This window comes from Thermoascus crustaceus (genome assembly GCF_041956765.1).
Source record: "Thermoascus crustaceus strain CBS 181.67 unplaced genomic scaffold VTN00scaffold_1, whole genome shotgun sequence".
Taxonomy (NCBI): domain Eukaryota; kingdom Fungi; phylum Ascomycota; class Eurotiomycetes; order Eurotiales; family Thermoascaceae; genus Thermoascus; species Thermoascus crustaceus.
This window is the reverse complement of record NW_027192527.1, coordinates 4,289,939-4,306,863: the sequence shown is the minus strand read 5'-3', so window position 1 is coordinate 4,306,863 and position 16,925 is coordinate 4,289,939. Positions and strand designations below refer to the sequence as shown.

The 16,925-nt window shown below is 50.5% G+C and overlaps 7 protein-coding genes across 7 annotated transcripts; 4 read left to right on the top strand and 3 right to left on the bottom strand.

Annotated features, from left to right (window-relative positions):
- Nucleotides 1-396: 396 nt before the first annotated feature.
- On the bottom strand, nucleotides 397-2,308 carry VTN00DRAFT_1544 (uncharacterized protein; the record flags this gene model as incomplete). Its single annotated transcript, XM_069427663.1, has 4 exons — nucleotides 397-1,138; nucleotides 1,203-1,479; nucleotides 1,538-1,914; nucleotides 1,983-2,308. The coding sequence occupies 4 exons, from the start codon at nucleotides 2,306-2,308 to the stop codon at nucleotides 397-399; spliced, it is 1,722 nt and encodes a 573-aa protein (XP_069292246.1).
- A 652-nt stretch (nucleotides 2,309-2,960) lies between these two features.
- On the top strand, nucleotides 2,961-3,372 carry VTN00DRAFT_1543 (uncharacterized protein; the record flags this gene model as incomplete). The annotated part of the gene is made up of 2 exons (XM_069427662.1): nucleotides 2,961-3,045; nucleotides 3,191-3,372. The coding sequence occupies 2 exons, from the start codon at nucleotides 2,961-2,963 to the stop codon at nucleotides 3,370-3,372; spliced, it is 267 nt and encodes an 88-aa protein (XP_069292245.1).
- Nucleotides 3,373-5,648: 2,276 nt separating this feature from the next.
- Nucleotides 5,649-8,163, bottom strand: VTN00DRAFT_1542 (uncharacterized protein; the record flags this gene model as incomplete). Its single annotated transcript, XM_069427661.1, has 10 exons — nucleotides 5,649-5,780; nucleotides 5,838-6,019; nucleotides 6,078-6,203; nucleotides 6,258-6,543; nucleotides 6,598-6,658; nucleotides 6,710-7,331; nucleotides 7,392-7,435; nucleotides 7,495-7,748; nucleotides 7,810-7,963; nucleotides 8,021-8,163. The coding sequence occupies 10 exons, from the start codon at nucleotides 8,161-8,163 to the stop codon at nucleotides 5,649-5,651; spliced, it is 2,004 nt and encodes a 667-aa protein (XP_069292244.1).
- A 687-nt stretch (nucleotides 8,164-8,850) lies between these two features.
- Nucleotides 8,851-9,480, top strand: VTN00DRAFT_1541 (uncharacterized protein; the record flags this gene model as incomplete). The annotated part of the gene is made up of 1 exon (XM_069427660.1): nucleotides 8,851-9,480. One exon carries the CDS (start codon nucleotides 8,851-8,853, stop codon nucleotides 9,478-9,480), a length of 630 nt encoding a protein of 209 aa, XP_069292243.1.
- Nucleotides 9,481-9,597: 117 nt separating this feature from the next.
- VTN00DRAFT_1540 (uncharacterized protein) lies at nucleotides 9,598-10,321 on the bottom strand (the record flags this gene model as incomplete). Its single annotated transcript, XM_069427659.1, has 2 exons — nucleotides 9,598-10,220; nucleotides 10,285-10,321. The coding sequence occupies 2 exons, from the start codon at nucleotides 10,319-10,321 to the stop codon at nucleotides 9,598-9,600; spliced, it is 660 nt and encodes a 219-aa protein (XP_069292242.1).
- A 694-nt stretch (nucleotides 10,322-11,015) lies between these two features.
- Nucleotides 11,016-13,352, top strand: VTN00DRAFT_1539 (uncharacterized protein; the record flags this gene model as incomplete). Its single annotated transcript, XM_069427657.1, has 2 exons — nucleotides 11,016-11,215; nucleotides 11,264-13,352. 2 exons carry the CDS (start codon nucleotides 11,016-11,018, stop codon nucleotides 13,350-13,352), a joined length of 2,289 nt encoding a protein of 762 aa, XP_069292241.1.
- Nucleotides 13,353-14,952: 1,600 nt separating this feature from the next.
- Nucleotides 14,953-15,636, top strand: VTN00DRAFT_1538 (uncharacterized protein; the record flags this gene model as incomplete). Its single annotated transcript, XM_069427656.1, has 1 exon — nucleotides 14,953-15,636. The coding sequence occupies one exon, from the start codon at nucleotides 14,953-14,955 to the stop codon at nucleotides 15,634-15,636; it is 684 nt and encodes a 227-aa protein (XP_069292240.1).
- Between the last annotated feature and the right edge of the window lie 1,289 nt (nucleotides 15,637-16,925).

Genomic DNA, 16,925 nt, shown 5'->3' with positions numbered 1-16,925 from the left:
CCCATGGGCAAATTGGTCGTATCTTCCAGCTTAAACCAAGCATGAGTGTACAGATGTCCAGCATTCGAACTAAGTTCGGAGGCTAGAAGAGATGATATATATGATTTGTATCCCTTCAAGCATTCTCATTTTGGAGAGGACTCGCTAGTTTGTATAGGTGTACAGAACAGGTAGTAATAAGGCAATAGATCTTTCATCTCATTCTTTTCTATATACCACTAAGATTATCCATATATCAGTATAGTAAAAGGAAGTCTGATACCGTCGTTATCTCCGGTATACTCATCTTACGCCTGAATAACCCTCCAGACGCCTTTGCTATGGTCATGGTAGCCGTTCATCATGACGTGCATAAAAATGATGGAAGGGGACATACGTTCAAGGGAATGTCCCATTCTATACCGCTTCTTTCTCTTTATGCTTCTCGTTAAAATCTCCCTCAGAAGGCTGTTGCTGCTCTTGCTTTTCTCTCGTTCTCCGCTTCCCATCCAGCTTTTTCTTGTCCTCCTGCATCGTCCGGATGAGCGCGCTCTTCCGCCGGATCTTGTACCCATACTTGTAGAAGATGACTGGAATTGGAATGATGGCAACTTCCAACAGGCCCAGAAGAGTGCCAGACCAGTTGGGGTCCATCCCCGAATACATATAAGGGCCCACGAGGGGCAGGACGCCGCCGAGGATGCTGCGCATGACCGAGTTGCCGGCCAGCGCGGACGCGGCATAGATGCCATAGCTGTGGGTGAGGTAGTTGGTCGCGTAGATGAAGACTCCCGTGTTGCCTGCTCCGAACGGGATACCTGCGATGATCGGGACGATCCAGTGGATCGAGGCTGGGGCACAAGTCCAGGCGAACCAGAGCTCACCGATGGGGATCAAAACCGCGGCAATGCAGACAACTGATACCATCGCTTCGGGGGGTATTCTCCCAGTCTCTGGGTCCTTTTTGTGACTGTTTATCATGCGGCGGAGTAGTGGCTCGACAATAACGGTCGAGAGAGAGCCGATTCCGATGCCGATGAAAGCCAGGCCTGACATTCCGATCGACCAGCCTCGAATCTGACGGAATACGATTGGATAGGCAACGAAACACAAGTAGAGAATACCGTATACAATGGAGATATAGATGTTCCAGAAGATGCTAGAGAATGGTTAGTCCTTGTAAATGCTACTTTAGCGTAGAGAAAAGGGCCTGTAGGCCTTACCAAATGGGCTCGACGACGGCCATGACGAATGGTCTTCCGAGGTTAATCTTGAGAACTTCAGCTACAGCAGCTTTTTGATCATATCGACTCCACCAGCGTGAATCGTTAGATTCTTTGCGCATCCGAGCAGCCTTTCTTCGAAGTAGCACGGGGGCATATGTCTCTTTCATGATGCATGAGAAGCATAACGCAAGGCCCGAGAGCATCATGACAATCCAGTTTGTCCATCTCCAGCCGAGATACTGCGTAACAAAGCCTCCTATGATTGGGCCGAAAACTACGTCCAGCTCGTCAGCGACCACATGCTTATTCTTATGGATCACATATGTACACACCTGGTCCATTCAGCGGGCCGATACTCCATATGGAAAAAGCCAACGCCCGATGCTCATCGTCCACAATATCCGCAACCATGCCTGGAGCGCTAGCAACCATAACGCTCCCGGCGAATGCGCCGATGAACCTCATGACAATAAGCTCTGCAACGGATTTACAGAGCCCGCAGGGTATTATTACCACCACGAAGACAAACAGACTTATTATGGACACTGGCTTTCGACCGTATGTTTCACTCAGGGGGGCTAATATAACCGATCCGACTGCCAGCCCGACCAGGTAAAATGTCAACCCCAGAGTGACTATCGTTTCGGAAGTTTCAAACTCAGTTGCGATGTCAGTGATGCCAGCGGTATACGACGTGGAATATAGAACACTAGAAGCGTCCTGTCAGCAAAAGCGCCAACGGGAATAACAGAATGCGACAATAGAGCTCAGACTGACACCACCCAAGTATTCCATGATAAGAAACCGACAACCATGGCCTTATAGGCAAGCGGCCAATTCCTCGGGTTCGCCGGGTCTTTCTCATCTTCCCAGTCAACTTCGAAGTTGGGATCGGTAGTGCCAGTGGTGCCGATTGAAGTGATCTTTCGAGACAAGGATGGTTGCGATGCGCGGGATATTTGCGGCGTCAGCGCCTTCTCTGGATCATTGGCAATTTCAAGACTTTCTTCGGAAGCGGTCTCAATAGTAGAATCTTCAGATCTGCGGCCGTTGCTTTCCCTCCATCTTCGGGGTTCCGGCTGGTATTGCCCCAGAGAAGACATCTGTAGCTTGAGACCCAAGGAGGGCGAACAGTCACTGTTTCAAATAGACTGATGCGAACCTGTTCCCCGCTCAGGCTTCTTCGGCTCTCCGTCAGGCCGAGGATGCTTATAAGAAACTATAAATAACCCTAGAAACCTGCGGCGCAGTATGTCACCGGGCTGGTAGAGTCAGGAAGAATACTGAATCCTACGTAGTACCAAAGGTGCAACAGGAAGAATAAAAATGCTTGACAGATGAGAGTCCCGCCATGCTGATCCTACCTAAGCACTCATCAGTGGTCGATCACAAAGAGGCACTGGCGTGGTCTGTTTGCACCATACCTTGTGAGTTTCCTACATCGGAATTATCGCCCCACCCACGGCGATAGACTAATGTCAATCCCAGGGCGCCAGGGCGCGTTGGTTTTTTCTGATCTATATACCTATCCTCTCTTCTCTTCATCTCTGAGGATAAGTTGCGGTGATGTTAGCTGGTGCATTTTTATTTTCTAGCAATTCTTTCCTTGTTTTCTTCCCCTTTGAAGTGTTGATGTCCATGATATCTGCCCCCGTACCCCAGACAAAGGCAATGGCGGTCAAGTCTGAGATATGGACTCTGGTGATAGTGGTGTGGTTAGTGCTCGGACATCGACAAGAAATGAGCCAATGAACAATGGCTGCAGAGGGCAAAACGTCGAACACACTGACAGACATGGCATCAGGATCCACTTCACCATCTGCTCCGCAGCCCGGGACAGGTTTCTCTGGGGTCAATTAATAATAATGCTCCGGAGTGCATTTGACCTCGCTTGGCAGCCAGTACGGAGTACTTATCCATCGAAGAATGAACACTATTAGTGGCCGCCGCTCCGAGCGAAGAATATCTGCTGATGCGCGGGCCAGTAAACTGCCAGTCTGCCAGGGTGCAGCTGAAGGATGCTGACGCTCGTGCCGGTTTGCCGGCGGTCGAGCAGGGGTTTGTCCGAGTAGGGAGACCATCCTCGTCTCTCTTGAAGATCGATGAGGCCGAGGCCGCGATCCATCATCCGGCCCCCAAACTTAGGGTTGCGAAGCGCGAACCGTAGCGGTCATGTTTGAAACATGCGCTAAGGACCCAGATTGGGAAATTATTATGGCGCAAGTTTGAAGAAAGCAAAGGTACAGCGGGGCATACGAGCTTGGTGCTGTACTAGATGGACTGGAGTCTCCACAGCGGGCGAACCGCTGCTTCAGGAACGATGATCTTGTCACTTAAAGAGAGCACGAAGCAGAACAGACCGAGGGCGGGCTCGTATCGTCTCAACCCCACTTGGTTAGCGAGCTAGACGATTCCAGATGCACCGCGCCGCAACATAATTTATCCTGTGATTGAACAGGATCGAAAAGGCCTCTTACTTCGAGGACATGGAGCACAAAGTTGGCATACAGAATCAACGCCAAGATCGTAAGCCGATTGCTCAGGAGCTGCGAATAGTCACCAAGGGATTGGCATAGGACATGCTAAGAATATATGGTTGTATAGGTATATTTAACATACGTGATGTTTTCAAGTAACGACATCACTAGAAGTCTTAGCAAGCTGTTTGCAGCAGCAAAAAAGGTTCCTTGAAAATCAAGGCACCTTTCAAGGGAAACTGTACGTTCCAGAGTGATAGCCAGGAACTCTGCAGATAAATAGCAAACCAATAAATGATCGACTTCATGTAAAAGCATAAGTTGGAGGAAAAGAAAAGGATCGAAGATATGCGCAACGAATGCAATACGCAAAAATAGAGGGCTCTAAAATCGACTAAATCTATATAAACATTCAATACTTTTCCCGAATTTTAGTTGTGTCGGAGTTAGGCATATCGCAGGGGTTGAGGATAGCAAAGTTTCTAGGTATATTAGTAGAACACGCCCAGGTCAATGGGCAAGCTTGTTGTAACGGCGGACCTAAAACTTCTTAGGCGGAGGCTCGTTGGGTTTATCTTGAGGACAGAAAGCAAGAGAAAGAGATGAATAAATAGGCCGTTACTAGCAAAAGTTACTATCTGGATTGCTATTTGAGTTGACCACGGGGTCCTGATCCCCATGGTTAAGGAGCGCCTTTATATACATTGTTAATTGAAATACCCCTTCTGATTAGGAGTCTGAATCGAAGACATCTTGTCAATTCATGGCCTGAATTGAAAACCTGTTGTCGATTCGCATGGCCTGACTCGAAGGAGAAGGTCTGATTGTATCCTGATTGGTTTGTCGGCCTGTAGTTTCTCTGAGAGCTTCCCCCTCTTATAGCCACACTTCTGCAAGCATTGTAACACTTGTATATACAGACCTATTTATCGTTATCTTTCCAATTAGCCATATAAACTGACGGGCCCGAGATCAACCACATACCTAAACCAATCTGCACGAGAAATATTTGCGATTTCGAGAACTGTATCTGGATGTACTGTACATGGATGTACATCGTCAGGAGGTATCTAGGCTAGGTTGATGCTGAAACAAAGGGATATCAGAAAACGGTTCAATAGATAGATTATTCCAATAGTGGATTGAACTGATTCTAAATTGAATGTTTTCAAGAGTACAAGACCAGTGATGGAGAGGTGAACAGTGATGGATAATAAGATGGAAATGGAGGAGGTGAAGAGGGAAGCGGGGGATCTAACTCATCCTGACCAACTTGGGAAGGGACGAATCATGCCTCTCCTACCTACAGTCGCTTTCCGATACATCAAAGAAAAAGTTCACTTAACAGCTCGAAGTAATGGAAGTAAAGCATCTATGTAGCCCTACAGCAATTATATGTGTTTCATCATCCCTGATCAATTAACCAGAACGCAGTGCAGGCGCATCAGGTTGTTGAACATCATTGCTCCCCCCCGCCCTTCCTCGTCTAACCTCAAGAGATGCACTTCTATGGTTGAGACTTTTCTTGTGGCGTGCTGAGACCAGTGTACTACGGAACTCATAGTATATACGTATCGGCAATGGCTACAAGACCAGGGAAACACAAACTACAAACTGTAAACTACCTAAGTATATGCTCGCACAACTAGGATTTCAATTTGTAGAAGAGAGAAAAAATAAATTCATTCACGTCATTACCTATGGGAATTCCTGGTGCGCCACTATGCAGCAAGCCAGGGATGATCATCAAAGTTATGCTACTAGCCTAGATACATTCTCTCACTGTCTCACTCGTGACATGTGCATGCATCAGGTTAGTGGACAATGATTGGATGGTAGATATGTAAAGATGTCTTCAGGGAAAGATTTCCACCCAAATAGATGCTATAAACTTTAAGAAATCATGACAATCTTGGAAGGTAGAGAGATGCCTCTCTCAGGAGTATCTCCCGATATCGCTTGTCCTTTACAGACGGGCCAGGTTGACGACTTCGCCTGGGGCGTGGTAGGTTGGGACTCTCATCTCGAGGGCGCTGCCAGAGTAACCGAGATCCTCGGCGGCGAGGACGGCGCACTTCTCACCGACCAGCAGGGCAGTCTTGGGGTCATGTCAGTCTGGGAATATTCTTGAAAACAAGGCAAAGGGGAGCCTTACGCTGAAGGTGTTGCAGCCCACGTTGTCAGGGCAGATCGAAAGGTCGGAGACCTTCAGGTTCTTGACGCCGTGGACGTTCAGGCGCTCGTCAAGGACACCGTGCTTGACGATCGAGTTACCCTCCTTGGGGGCCATGCTGCAAGTACCCAGGCAGTGCCAGGTGGTCTCAACGTGGCGTTGCACTGTGACATTTCTGGTTAAAAACCTGCCTCCCAGTATATCAGCGGCATGAAAACTCACCCCATTTCTCGATGTGCTCGATGTCGCGGTAGCTGTACTTGATGGGCTTGCGAACCTCCTGCCTGTTCGAGTTCAGGTAGGCAGCATTCGGGGCCTCACCAGGCTCCAGAGGGTGAGACCACGATCCTATATCCGCGTCAGCTACCATATTGAAACTGGGCTAAGGAGGTTCTCTCTTACCGTGCTGGATACCAGCACTGAGGTGGTTTTCACCAGCGTACGCCTTGGTCGTGGCAAGGTCCAGGTCGAAGGCACGAGCGGGGGAGTCGTAGTTGAAGTGAGGGTGCATCGAAGTGACCTCACCCGCGTACGAAGCCATGCGGCGAGCCGTCTCACGGGACTTGATGTAACCCCAGACCATAGGAGCCATGTCACGCTTGTCGTTCATGAAGCCAGGATCGAAGTCTGGGTTCTCGTATGGGTCGGGAGACTTGACATGGATCCATCCACGAGAGAACGGGTATTCCTGCAGATCAAATCAGTACGTATCCAATTGCGTCGATTCCTTTGCAGTACTGACCAGGAAGTGGAACATGGTGAAGAATTTGCCTGGAGGCACGAGCATGTGGTCACCGAACCAACTGTTCATCCATCAGTAAGTTGCGGCTGAATGGTTAGCCTGAATTACTCACCCAGAAATAACGGAGTAGTGCATGACAGGCTTGTCTGGCTTGTTCTTGAAGTAGCTGTCCCATCCGCCAGCGGTCTGGAAGTCGGGTGTGGGCCAGGTCTTCATCTCTGCCAGTTCTTCCTCAGTCGGACGGATCTTCACACCAGCTTCAATGCCATTGGTAGAGAGAGGACCAGTGCCCTTGAGGTTCCATTCTTCGTAGACCTTCTTCTGGACTTCAGGGTTGCCACGAATGAAGTCGTCGAACGACTCGACGTCGGGCTTGGCCCGGTAGACGGCGAATGTGAGGTAGTGGTCCTGGAAGTTGAGACCGACACCTGGCAGGTCGACGATAGGCTTGATACCAGCGCGACGAAGCTTCTCGGGGTCACCAATACCGGAGCGCTGCAGGATGAGAGGAGAGCTGCAGGTGCCTCCGCTGACGATGACCAGCTTGCGAGCCTTGTAGATTGTGCGCGGTGGGTCGCCACCACCCAGGGGCTTGGTCGGGACGGTCGCAACACCAACGGCCTTGCCGTTCTCGATGAGGACTTTGTCGACCTTGGTGTTACACTTCAGGTGAAGGTTGTCATACTTGGCACGGGTGCTGTGGACGTAGGCATGGGCGGCATCACTTCGGCGGCCTGTTCCACAAGATCAGAGAACTGTTCGCGTGTATAGGGGGTCGTGAAGGATATAAATACCAGTGTCGCGGTTGATCCACTTGAGCCAGTGTTCGGCACCGTGGCTACAAGAATCATCAGTCTTCCTGAACCGTGAACCATTACCATGAACTGTCATCCTTACCCAGTCTTCAAGTCCTGGAGGTCGTCTGTGACAGGAATGCCCAGCGACTCCGCAGCCCTCAGGAAGTCCTGCATGATGGGGTATGTGTAGTTCCCAAAGGAGACCTTGATGGGTCCGTCGAATCCGTGGAGGTCTCTGTTGTTGCAGGCTCTCTGGTAGGTCTCATGCTTCTTCATGAGAGGAAGAAGCTCTTTCGTTGTCCAACCCTTTGCCTGGAAGTCATCGTAATCGGAGGCGGAAGCACGGGTGTACATCTGGGAAGAAAAAGATAATAAGCGCTGGGCTTGCGGACGAATATCAGGAATCGGGACTTACCATGAAGTTGATGGAGCTGCCTCCTCCAAGGACGTGGGCAGTTGGGACAATTGCCCTTCGGCCGTCCAGCCATTGCGACGGCCTGGAGTAGTAGAAGGAAGCTGTCTTGGAATCCAGTTTCATATTTCTTGGGTAGATACCCGGGCGGTATACCCTTCCGCTGGTGTTAGCACGGATACACCATCGTTGTTCGCCATGAAGGTCAGCCTACCATGGGTTGTTGAGGTTGTCCTCTCCGGCCTCAATCAAGAGGACCTGGAGATTGTGGTCCAGGTTGGCAAGGCGGCCGGCTGGGACACAGCCAGAGCTGCCACCGCCGCAGATGATAATGTCAACCTCCTCGGGGATGGTCATTTTCAATCGACACTCGTGAATCAATGGACTGACTTCTCTTGGATGTACTCAAGATAATGAAGGAGAGTATTGATGAGCTGGGAAGCCGGGTAGGACAGGGAAATATATAACGGAGACTCAACCCCCGCATAAGCTACAGCTCAGGAAAGCTATCTCCTGTGTGGGGATTCTTGCCTCAGATCATCACACTCAGGATGGAGACTGTTTGCGTGGACAAAGCCCCGCAAGGTGAGGAAACCCCGCTCTGTTTGGACGGTTGGGACGCGATGACCAGTGACATTACGGACTGAAAGATGGGATATCTGTTGAATGGCTACGACCAGACGAGCATTGTCCAGGATGAGTGGCGTATACGGAGACGTGAAACCAGATGGGGGCCTCCGCATTTCCCTCAACTTTCCCCGCATACCAAAGAGGGCATAAATCGATCGGGACCGACGCATTGATTTTCAGTAAACTGTTCTAACTTGGGAAATGGTAAAGATACTAACACAAGAACAGCAGCGCCGTTGAGACGGTACATACAACGAATATCCTGAGAGCCCCTGTCACTTGGACTGGACGCAATGGCCGGGACTGTCGACTAGCTAGCAGGTGGGAGAAAGATTGGGAGAAACAAAACCAGGGAAGAGAGAGAGAGAGCATAGAGCCTCGGATCGAACGCGCCGGACAGCGGTGAGGACGACGATGCGGAATGCAACAGGATTGGCAGGATGGAGGAGAGGCAAAGGGAGGCGCAGACAAGCGGAAGAGACCGATGAGGAGAAGAGAACGAGATGCAGCACAGCAGGGAGTTGGAGACGTGGATGTGCTGAGTCTGATGCCCAGACGTCAGCTCTGGGGACTGTGGGGCTCCCCGGATCTAACGAGCGGAAGCCAGAGCGGAGGCGAGTGCGGGGAACGGCCAATCCCAACGCCGCCCCGCAGAACCCCCCGGATGCCCATCTGCCGGGCAGCCCAGCGCCCCCAGATGGCCCGCAAATAAGACTGATCAGCGCCCTCGAACGCCCCTACAAAGTACACTTCATCCGGGGAGCTCCAGTACCATCGCGCCGTCCGCACCAAGCGGGCCCTTCCCCCAGAAAACGCGGAGTGGCTCTGCTCGGCGGATCACCTGCGACGTCTCCCATGCAGCCCCCAGAGCTCCACAGACCATGCATGCTGACTGGCCAGGCCTCAACCATCTCCCAGCACCAGAGAGAGTTCTGCTTTTTTTCCCCCGGACGCCCGCACATGGAAAAGAAAGGTGTCATTTTAAACCCGGCAATATCGGACCTCATCCTGCTTGGCTACTCAGGCCCACCATGCACCCTTTAACCCCCGTCACACTGCACCCCGAAGAATCAATATGATATGACCCGCGACCAATCGCATCGCCGCTGGATTTTGCTTCCAGGGAATCTGACCGCGCGGACAGACAACCGCTGGATGCCCCTACCGTGCCTGTTGCTGCGACTGCTGGCGTCTCTGGTCCAGAATTTGCATCCTCAGGCTCTCCGCAGCAAGCTCCACATCGATGATTGCTCCAACTCCGCGTCTCCAAGTTTCCTCCAACCCCACAAGCTCTCCTTTCCTGGCTTCCTGTGCGATCTTCCTCTGCCTGTTGACCCCCTCCACAGCCTCTTTTGTGTCAGCCAATTCCTTCTCAAGACCCCGTAAGATTTCCTCCAATTGCGAGTTGGCGATCAGCCACGCGTTTTTCCCGTTTTCTTCAAGGAGCGTAAGGTTTGCATGTCTCGTCGACAGATGGGAGCTGGACGTATAAGCTCTTTGCAAGGTTCGCCGCCATTCATCTAGAGCTTGGGAGGAGTCCGTTCCCGGGGCGGAGGTCCCGGAAGGTGGCTCAGGGGCTTCGTATCGCGACAGGTCGATGCCGCCAGTCAGAGGTAGGCCGGCCTCCTTCCGGGCCAGCTCTTGCTGCATAAGAGGGGAGAAACGGGGCTCAGGCAACGCGGGGATCGAGGGATGAAGCGACGACTGGTAGTCCGGAGGAAGCTCTACGGAGATCATTCTGTCCACCTGCGCGCGAGCTTCAGCACTAAGCTCAGTGTCGATATCTGGCGATACACGATTAGTCCAAGCTGCTGTCTCACATGAGAGGGGAAGAGGGGGGCAACCCACAGGGAAGAGAATCGTGCGACTCGTTGATTAGCGGCATCTTCGCAGCGACAGCCCGGTGCTCTCGGACGGAAGCTTGATGGGGATGATGTTGTTCCTTAACAGAGAATTTGCCCTAGCCGAGCGTCCTTCTCAGAGCTGTCTCTGACGCGACTACAGAGCGGTGAGATTCTGCCACGTGATGACTAAGCAACACGGCGAGCGGACAGGACGAATGCAAGCATCATGGACTTCCGGGGGCGCTGACTGACCCTGGCTCTCTACAGTTTTTCTTATAATGATCTGAGTTCCAGTATCCTATTTCGTTTGCGGTCTGGCGCTGCACTTGTTGGATTTTTATATTTGTATTTTTTCTTCATAGCCGGAACTGAGCCGTACCAGGTGGTCGACAGGTGACCCTGCTAACAGGCGTCTGCCAACAAGTGGTCGCATGCGAAGGGTGGTGCTTGAACTAATACGGCCAAAGATCCGCGTGCTAAGTCGGCTTATATACTCTTCAGGGGAGTGTTGCAGGCGACTTTAACAATTCTATTTAAGCTATAGGCTCTCAGGCGATGTTATCTTTCTAGTGGCCATCTAGTCGGAGATTACGAGCCAATCTGCTAGATCTACCGGGATATGGCGTGTGCTTGGCTACGTGACTGCTAAGCTTTAAAGGCGGTGCAGTTTCCACCTCCCCAATATCAGGTCTGAAAATACATGTCAAAACATCATCAGAAGATACGCCCGCACAGATGGCGCGTTTTGGTTTGGTCGCCGCGCTCGCTGGAGCTCTGTTCGGGGCGCTGGTGATGCTTCAGCTAATCGCGACTGTTCAAAACTCCAAACGAGACCCCAGCTTCGAGTTTCAGTCCAAGTGGAAAGGTAGGGCGAATGAACTAGCAGCAGATGACAGCGTCTTTCTGCTCGGTGCTAGCAAAGCGGATATTACAGGGTAAGTGGCTCTCTTATCGATACTCCGATTTGCTAATATGTGCCTCAGCCCCGTCGTGGAGATCGAGTTAAACGGCTATGCGAGTATGGATCAGCTAGGGACTGGTCTTCGGCAGAGAATATATTCCCGCTCCTTCATTGTTGCGAACCCAGACAACCCTGAGGACACGCTCATCTACGTTGTTCTAGACGCTCATTCAGGCGATACAGCTGTTCGACATGGAGTTTTACAGGGTCTGGCGGCCCTGGGAGGAGAGTATGCTCGATACGGCGAACACAACTTGGCCCTCACAGGAACGCACTCTCATTCAGGACCTGGCGCTTGGATGAATTACCTCCTGCCCCAGATTCCGAGCAAAGGGTTCAATAAGCAGAGCTACCAAGCTATTGTTGATGGCACCCTCTTGTCCATCCAACGAGCTCACGAGAGCTTGACACTTGGGCGACTAACCTTTGGCTCCATTGACATCGAAGACAGTAATATCAATAGGAGCCCCTACGCATACTTGGCTAATCCAGAAGAAGAAAGAGCGCGATATTCGTCTGATGTGGATAAGACGCTTACTCTCTTAAGATTTGACCGAATATCTGATAATAAGACAGCGGCTATCCTTACTTTCTTCCCAGTGCACGGGACCTCAATGTATGAAAACAATACCCTTATCACAGGTGATAACAAAGGTGTCGCCGAATGGCTTTTTGAGAGGAGCGTTCGTAATGACACGAGGTTTGTGGATGACTTCGTTGCAGGCTTCTCTCAATCCAACGTTGGTGACACGTCCCCCAACATTTTGGGACCGTGGTGTGAAGATTCTGGGCTTCCATGTCGGTTTGAGGACAGCACTTGCGGCGGCAGGACAGAGCCTTGCCGCGGTCGTGGACCGTTCTTTCGTGAGAAAGACGAAGGCGCTAAGAGCTGCTTTGAGATCGGTCGGCGCCAGTATGCTGCAGCCAAGGAGCTTTACAACCAGATGGATTCGAATTCGACTCGTATTCTTGGAAGATCTGCTGTCGCCTCTTTCCACGTTTATAAGAATCTCTCCGGCTATACTTTCCAATCGCCATTTAATTCCAGTATGTTGACCACCTGTTCTGCGGCCCTTGGGTTCTCTTTCGCTGCCGGAACAACAGACGGCCCAGGCGCTTTTGATTTTACCCAGAATGGCACCGGACCAGCTGAGAGCAATCCGCTATGGCATGTAGCTCGTGCAGCCGTTCATCATCCATCCAAAGAACAGCAAGAGTGCCAAGCACCTAAGCCTGTCCTACTAGATGTTGGAGATGTCACTGCCCCGTATCCATGGACACCAAACATAGTGGATATTCAAGTTCTCCGCGTGGGCCAGCTGTTGATTATTGTCTCCGCCAGCGAGGCCACTACAATGTCTGGCCGTCGTTGGAAGGAAGCTATTGCCAATCACTCCAAGGTTGTGCTCTCTATTGCGGACCCTTTGGTGGTGCTCGGCGCTCCGGCCAACACCTATGCTCATTACGTCGCTACGGAAGAAGAATATAGTGTACAACGCTACGAAGGCGCTTCGACGCTTTATGGGCCGAACACGCTAGCAGCGTACATAAATCTGACGCTCACATACCTTCCATACCTTGGGAGTCGCTCCGACGTCGCAAAGCTGCCACGGCTTGCTCCCGGACCCAGTGCTCCGGTGAACACAAACGTGTCTCTCAGTTTTATCACGTCGGTGGTTTATGATGGTGCACCTATCGGCAAATCCTTCGGTGACGTCCTTTCTTCACCGTCATCAGATGTCACCTATCGCCCAGGAGATATCGTCAACACCACGTTTGTAGGCGCAAATCCAAGGAACAACCTCCGTCTAGAGTCTTCTTTTGCGACAGTGGAGAGACATAACCCCGACTCAGACACGTGGGAGGTTGTTCGGGACGACAGCGACTGGAACCTGCTTTACCGCTGGGAGCGCACGAGTTCCATTTTCGGAATCAGCAAAGTAACATTGCAGTGGCAGATAGAAGATGAGTATTACAGCGTTGGGAACCCGAAGCCCCTGGAGAGCGGTACGTACCGGATGCATTACTATGGTGACTCCAGAAACGTATTTGGTCGCATCGACTCTTTCGAGGGGATTGGTGGCAATTTCACTGTGACAGCAGAGGCTTAGCGGCTCAGTTCTGACGGACCGAGTCTCTTGAAGTCTTGGCTTACGCTACAAACGAATTGATCGGGAACTAATCGATATATATTCAATGACGGGATGCTGATGAACGATATATATACGATATGTATACGTGAAATGGAGGGCTGTTTTGATTAATTTAGTAATTGGTTCAGCTTGTTATCGAGTAATTTTGGGATACATTGGAATATCTAAGCACGACTTTTTATATAGCCGAATTGGATACTGTTTACCTTCCTCCTGCACTCAATGCGACTGAAAGGATTGAGATATTCTGCCATAATCGAACCCTTTGGTAGTCTAGGATCCTTTTATTCGCTCTAAAGGGATATTCTATATACCTACCTGAGGTTTGCATACAATGCCGAAGGCAGACGATTCTTTAGTTCGTTTCATTCCGGTCGAGCGGTAGATTCTAAACAACCTCTTCGTAGATGAGGCTGGAAATGGGTCATGACGCCAAATGGGTCCCGACAATCCAAAGGAAGCTTACTGAGGCCTTCAGAAGCGCCTGGAGAGTCAGGCGCCAACTGTCCGCGCCACTAGAACTTTTAATTGGTCAACAGTTTAAGACGTCGAATCTTCAAGGCGAGGCGCTTGCTTCCGTGAATAATCGCCCCCAAAAATAATACCTACCTACTAAGAATGTTGTTTCTCAATCTTGCGGGTCCGAAGGCACAAAGGTCTCGACCAGCTGCGACTGTATTTGTGGTACTTGGTGCTCGGGTTGAGGGTTCTCGCGACTTTTAGTTCGCGGCCGCCAATGAGCGCGCTCAGCGATCGATGACTCTCCTGGAGCTGCGACACTCTTCGCGACTCTCGCGCTCCCTTCTGCCCTCGGTCGCCAACCATCCCAAAAGCTAGAATCAGAGTCATGACTATGGCTCTGTTGTTTCACTTAGGCGCTTCGGATTGGAATGTTCCCTTCTTTCGCCTGGACCAGGCGGTTCAATGCTCTTTCTTCAGCCTTACTTATTTACCTTGAACATGTGCGGCCGATGTGAACGCGTTGTATTCCACGAGCCTCGATACCCAATCTCCGGAATTCTGCACGCCTCCAGGAAGCCTTGGTTCCTGCGCTCTCTTTTCTCTCTTTATCTCTATGTCCTTTCATAGTTTCGCTCTTTCTCTATCAAGTTCTTTTTAGTTGCTGTCTCCGGTTAACATCTCATTCATCTCCACGACCATGAATGACAAGCATTTCTGAGTTTGGTTATGTCTTTGTTAGAGTCTTTCTTACATCTTTTCCCCTCCCATCCGTTATTCAAAAGTTATTACAGGATCCCTGAGTCCTCGATACCTCAATTTCAAACGACTTTAAGCTCCAGGAAACAAAATGCGAGGTCTATACACCGCCGCTATAATTTTCCTCTTCGTTGGCGCTAACTCGGCTGGCCCGATTGCTTATCTTCATCAAAGATCTGGCCATGCTAGATCTTACGATGAAAGTTCATGGAATTCTATGCTTTCCTCGTCTGTCGTTCCCGCTACGAATCATCTCGCTCACCTGAAGGCCATTACTGTGGACCCAGTCGCTGCAGCCACTCCTTTTTCTCTTGAGACTCCGCGCACGACGAGCACCAAAATGTCAAGGGCTGTCGGGGAAGAGACTGGAATTCATGCATTATATCCGAGAGGAGACCCGACCAGGGCACCTTTCGCAAATTACTCCTCCACTCCCGATGGCGGCAGCATTCCATCAAACCCGATAGTCAGACGTCCCGGTTCAGCTCTCTTGGGCCCAACAACTGGGGCAACCCCTCCAAATAAAGAAGATGTCGAGAGTGACTCGCTGCCCCTGCTCGATCTCCCTCCGATCCTCCTGCCACCTCCCTCAAGCCGCCACCCGCCAACGCCGGGACTGCGGTCATCACCCTGGTGGCCGGTATATTGCAATACCACGTCGACTACCACTATTAGTCAACCCCTGGCCACGGGGTTCGACCCTACGATCGTGGTAGTCACCGTAGGCCCGTCTCCGCCAGATCCTGTTTCTGCAAGCCCGGACATCAAAACCGTCACCGACGTGTTTACCGAGACCGAGACCGTCCGCGTAACCGTCTATGAGTCGCCCACAGCACCACCGCCTGCTCCTGCTCCGGCTTCTCCCACAACGAACGCGGGAGAACTTCCAACTCCAACTCCAGCTACGTCGAAACCGGCGGTGGCTGCCAGCCCAACCGGTCTGACAGTCATAGCGGTGGAGCCAGCACCAACCACGTTGGCAGTCATCCCGGTGGTCACAAATATATTGGAAGGTATATTATGAGGTGCAACGACCCTCCTATGTCACATTAGCTGGAATACCGTCCTGTCTTTGCGCGGGAATTTGGATGCAGAGAGTGTTAAGGTTCGATATTTTTTTTATTAAAATCGAGATATGTGCGGAGAGCGAAAATAGAAGAAGAGATAACGTAATCCACGGCCGAGCCGCGAATACGACCGAACCGCGGATTTTCGCCGCACCCCCGAATCAACATTCTTCAACGCGTCATTTTTCATCATTTTCATATAAAATGCCTTTATCTAAGGAAGCTCGCATGCAAATGGCTATTACCGCATGAAAATATAAAAAAGTCAGATCAAAATTGAAAGCTGCTAAGATATTTGGTGTACCTGAAAGCACCCTTCGCGAGCGGCTTGCTGGCATCAAACCACAATCAGAAACACGCACTAATGGCCATAAATTGACTGCTATTGAAGAAGAATCTCTTGTCAAGCGACTGCTAGATGCAGATAAACAAGGCTTTTCAATTTGGCCAGAGTTTCTGCGTGGAATGGCACAAATTTTACTTTGTGAATGTACACAAGATTCTACTGCAGTCCTTGGAGTCAACTGGGCCTATTCTTTCACAAAATGCTGTCCTGAACTACATACAAGATATAATTGAAGGATTACATACCAGCATGCGAAGCAGGAGGATCCACAAGTTATAAAACAGTGGTTTGAAGTTGTACATGCCACCATTCAAGAGCACGGCATACATGAAGATGATATATGGAACTTTGATGAAACTGGCTTTGCAATAGGACTCTGTACAACATCCGTGAAAGACCTCATACAGTTATCCAGGGAAATTGTGAATGGGTCACAATCATTGAATGTGTGAGCTCTAAGGGGATTTCTATACCACCACTGGTTATCTTAAAGGGACAAGAACAGCAGGCTGCTCAGTATCAAGAACCTAATCTGCATAAAGATACAGGTTGGAAGCTTGCATTAAGTAAGAATGGCTGGACAACTGATGAAATAGGCCTTTACTGGCTGCAGAATATGTTTGATTCATATTCTAAACACCATTCAACTGGTGCAAAGCAGTTGCTTATTTTTGATGGCCATTCTAGCCATCAAACTGCAGAATTTGATGATTTCTGCAAAGAGAATGCAATTATCTGTCTTTGTATGCCTCTGCATACATCTCATCTCCTTCAACTGCTGGATGTGGGTGTTTTTGGGCCGCTCAAACGCGCATACGGCAAATTGGTTGAGGGGATGATGGTAGCCAGAAACAACCATATTGATAAGGAGGATTTCCTGCATCTATATTCTCCTGCGCG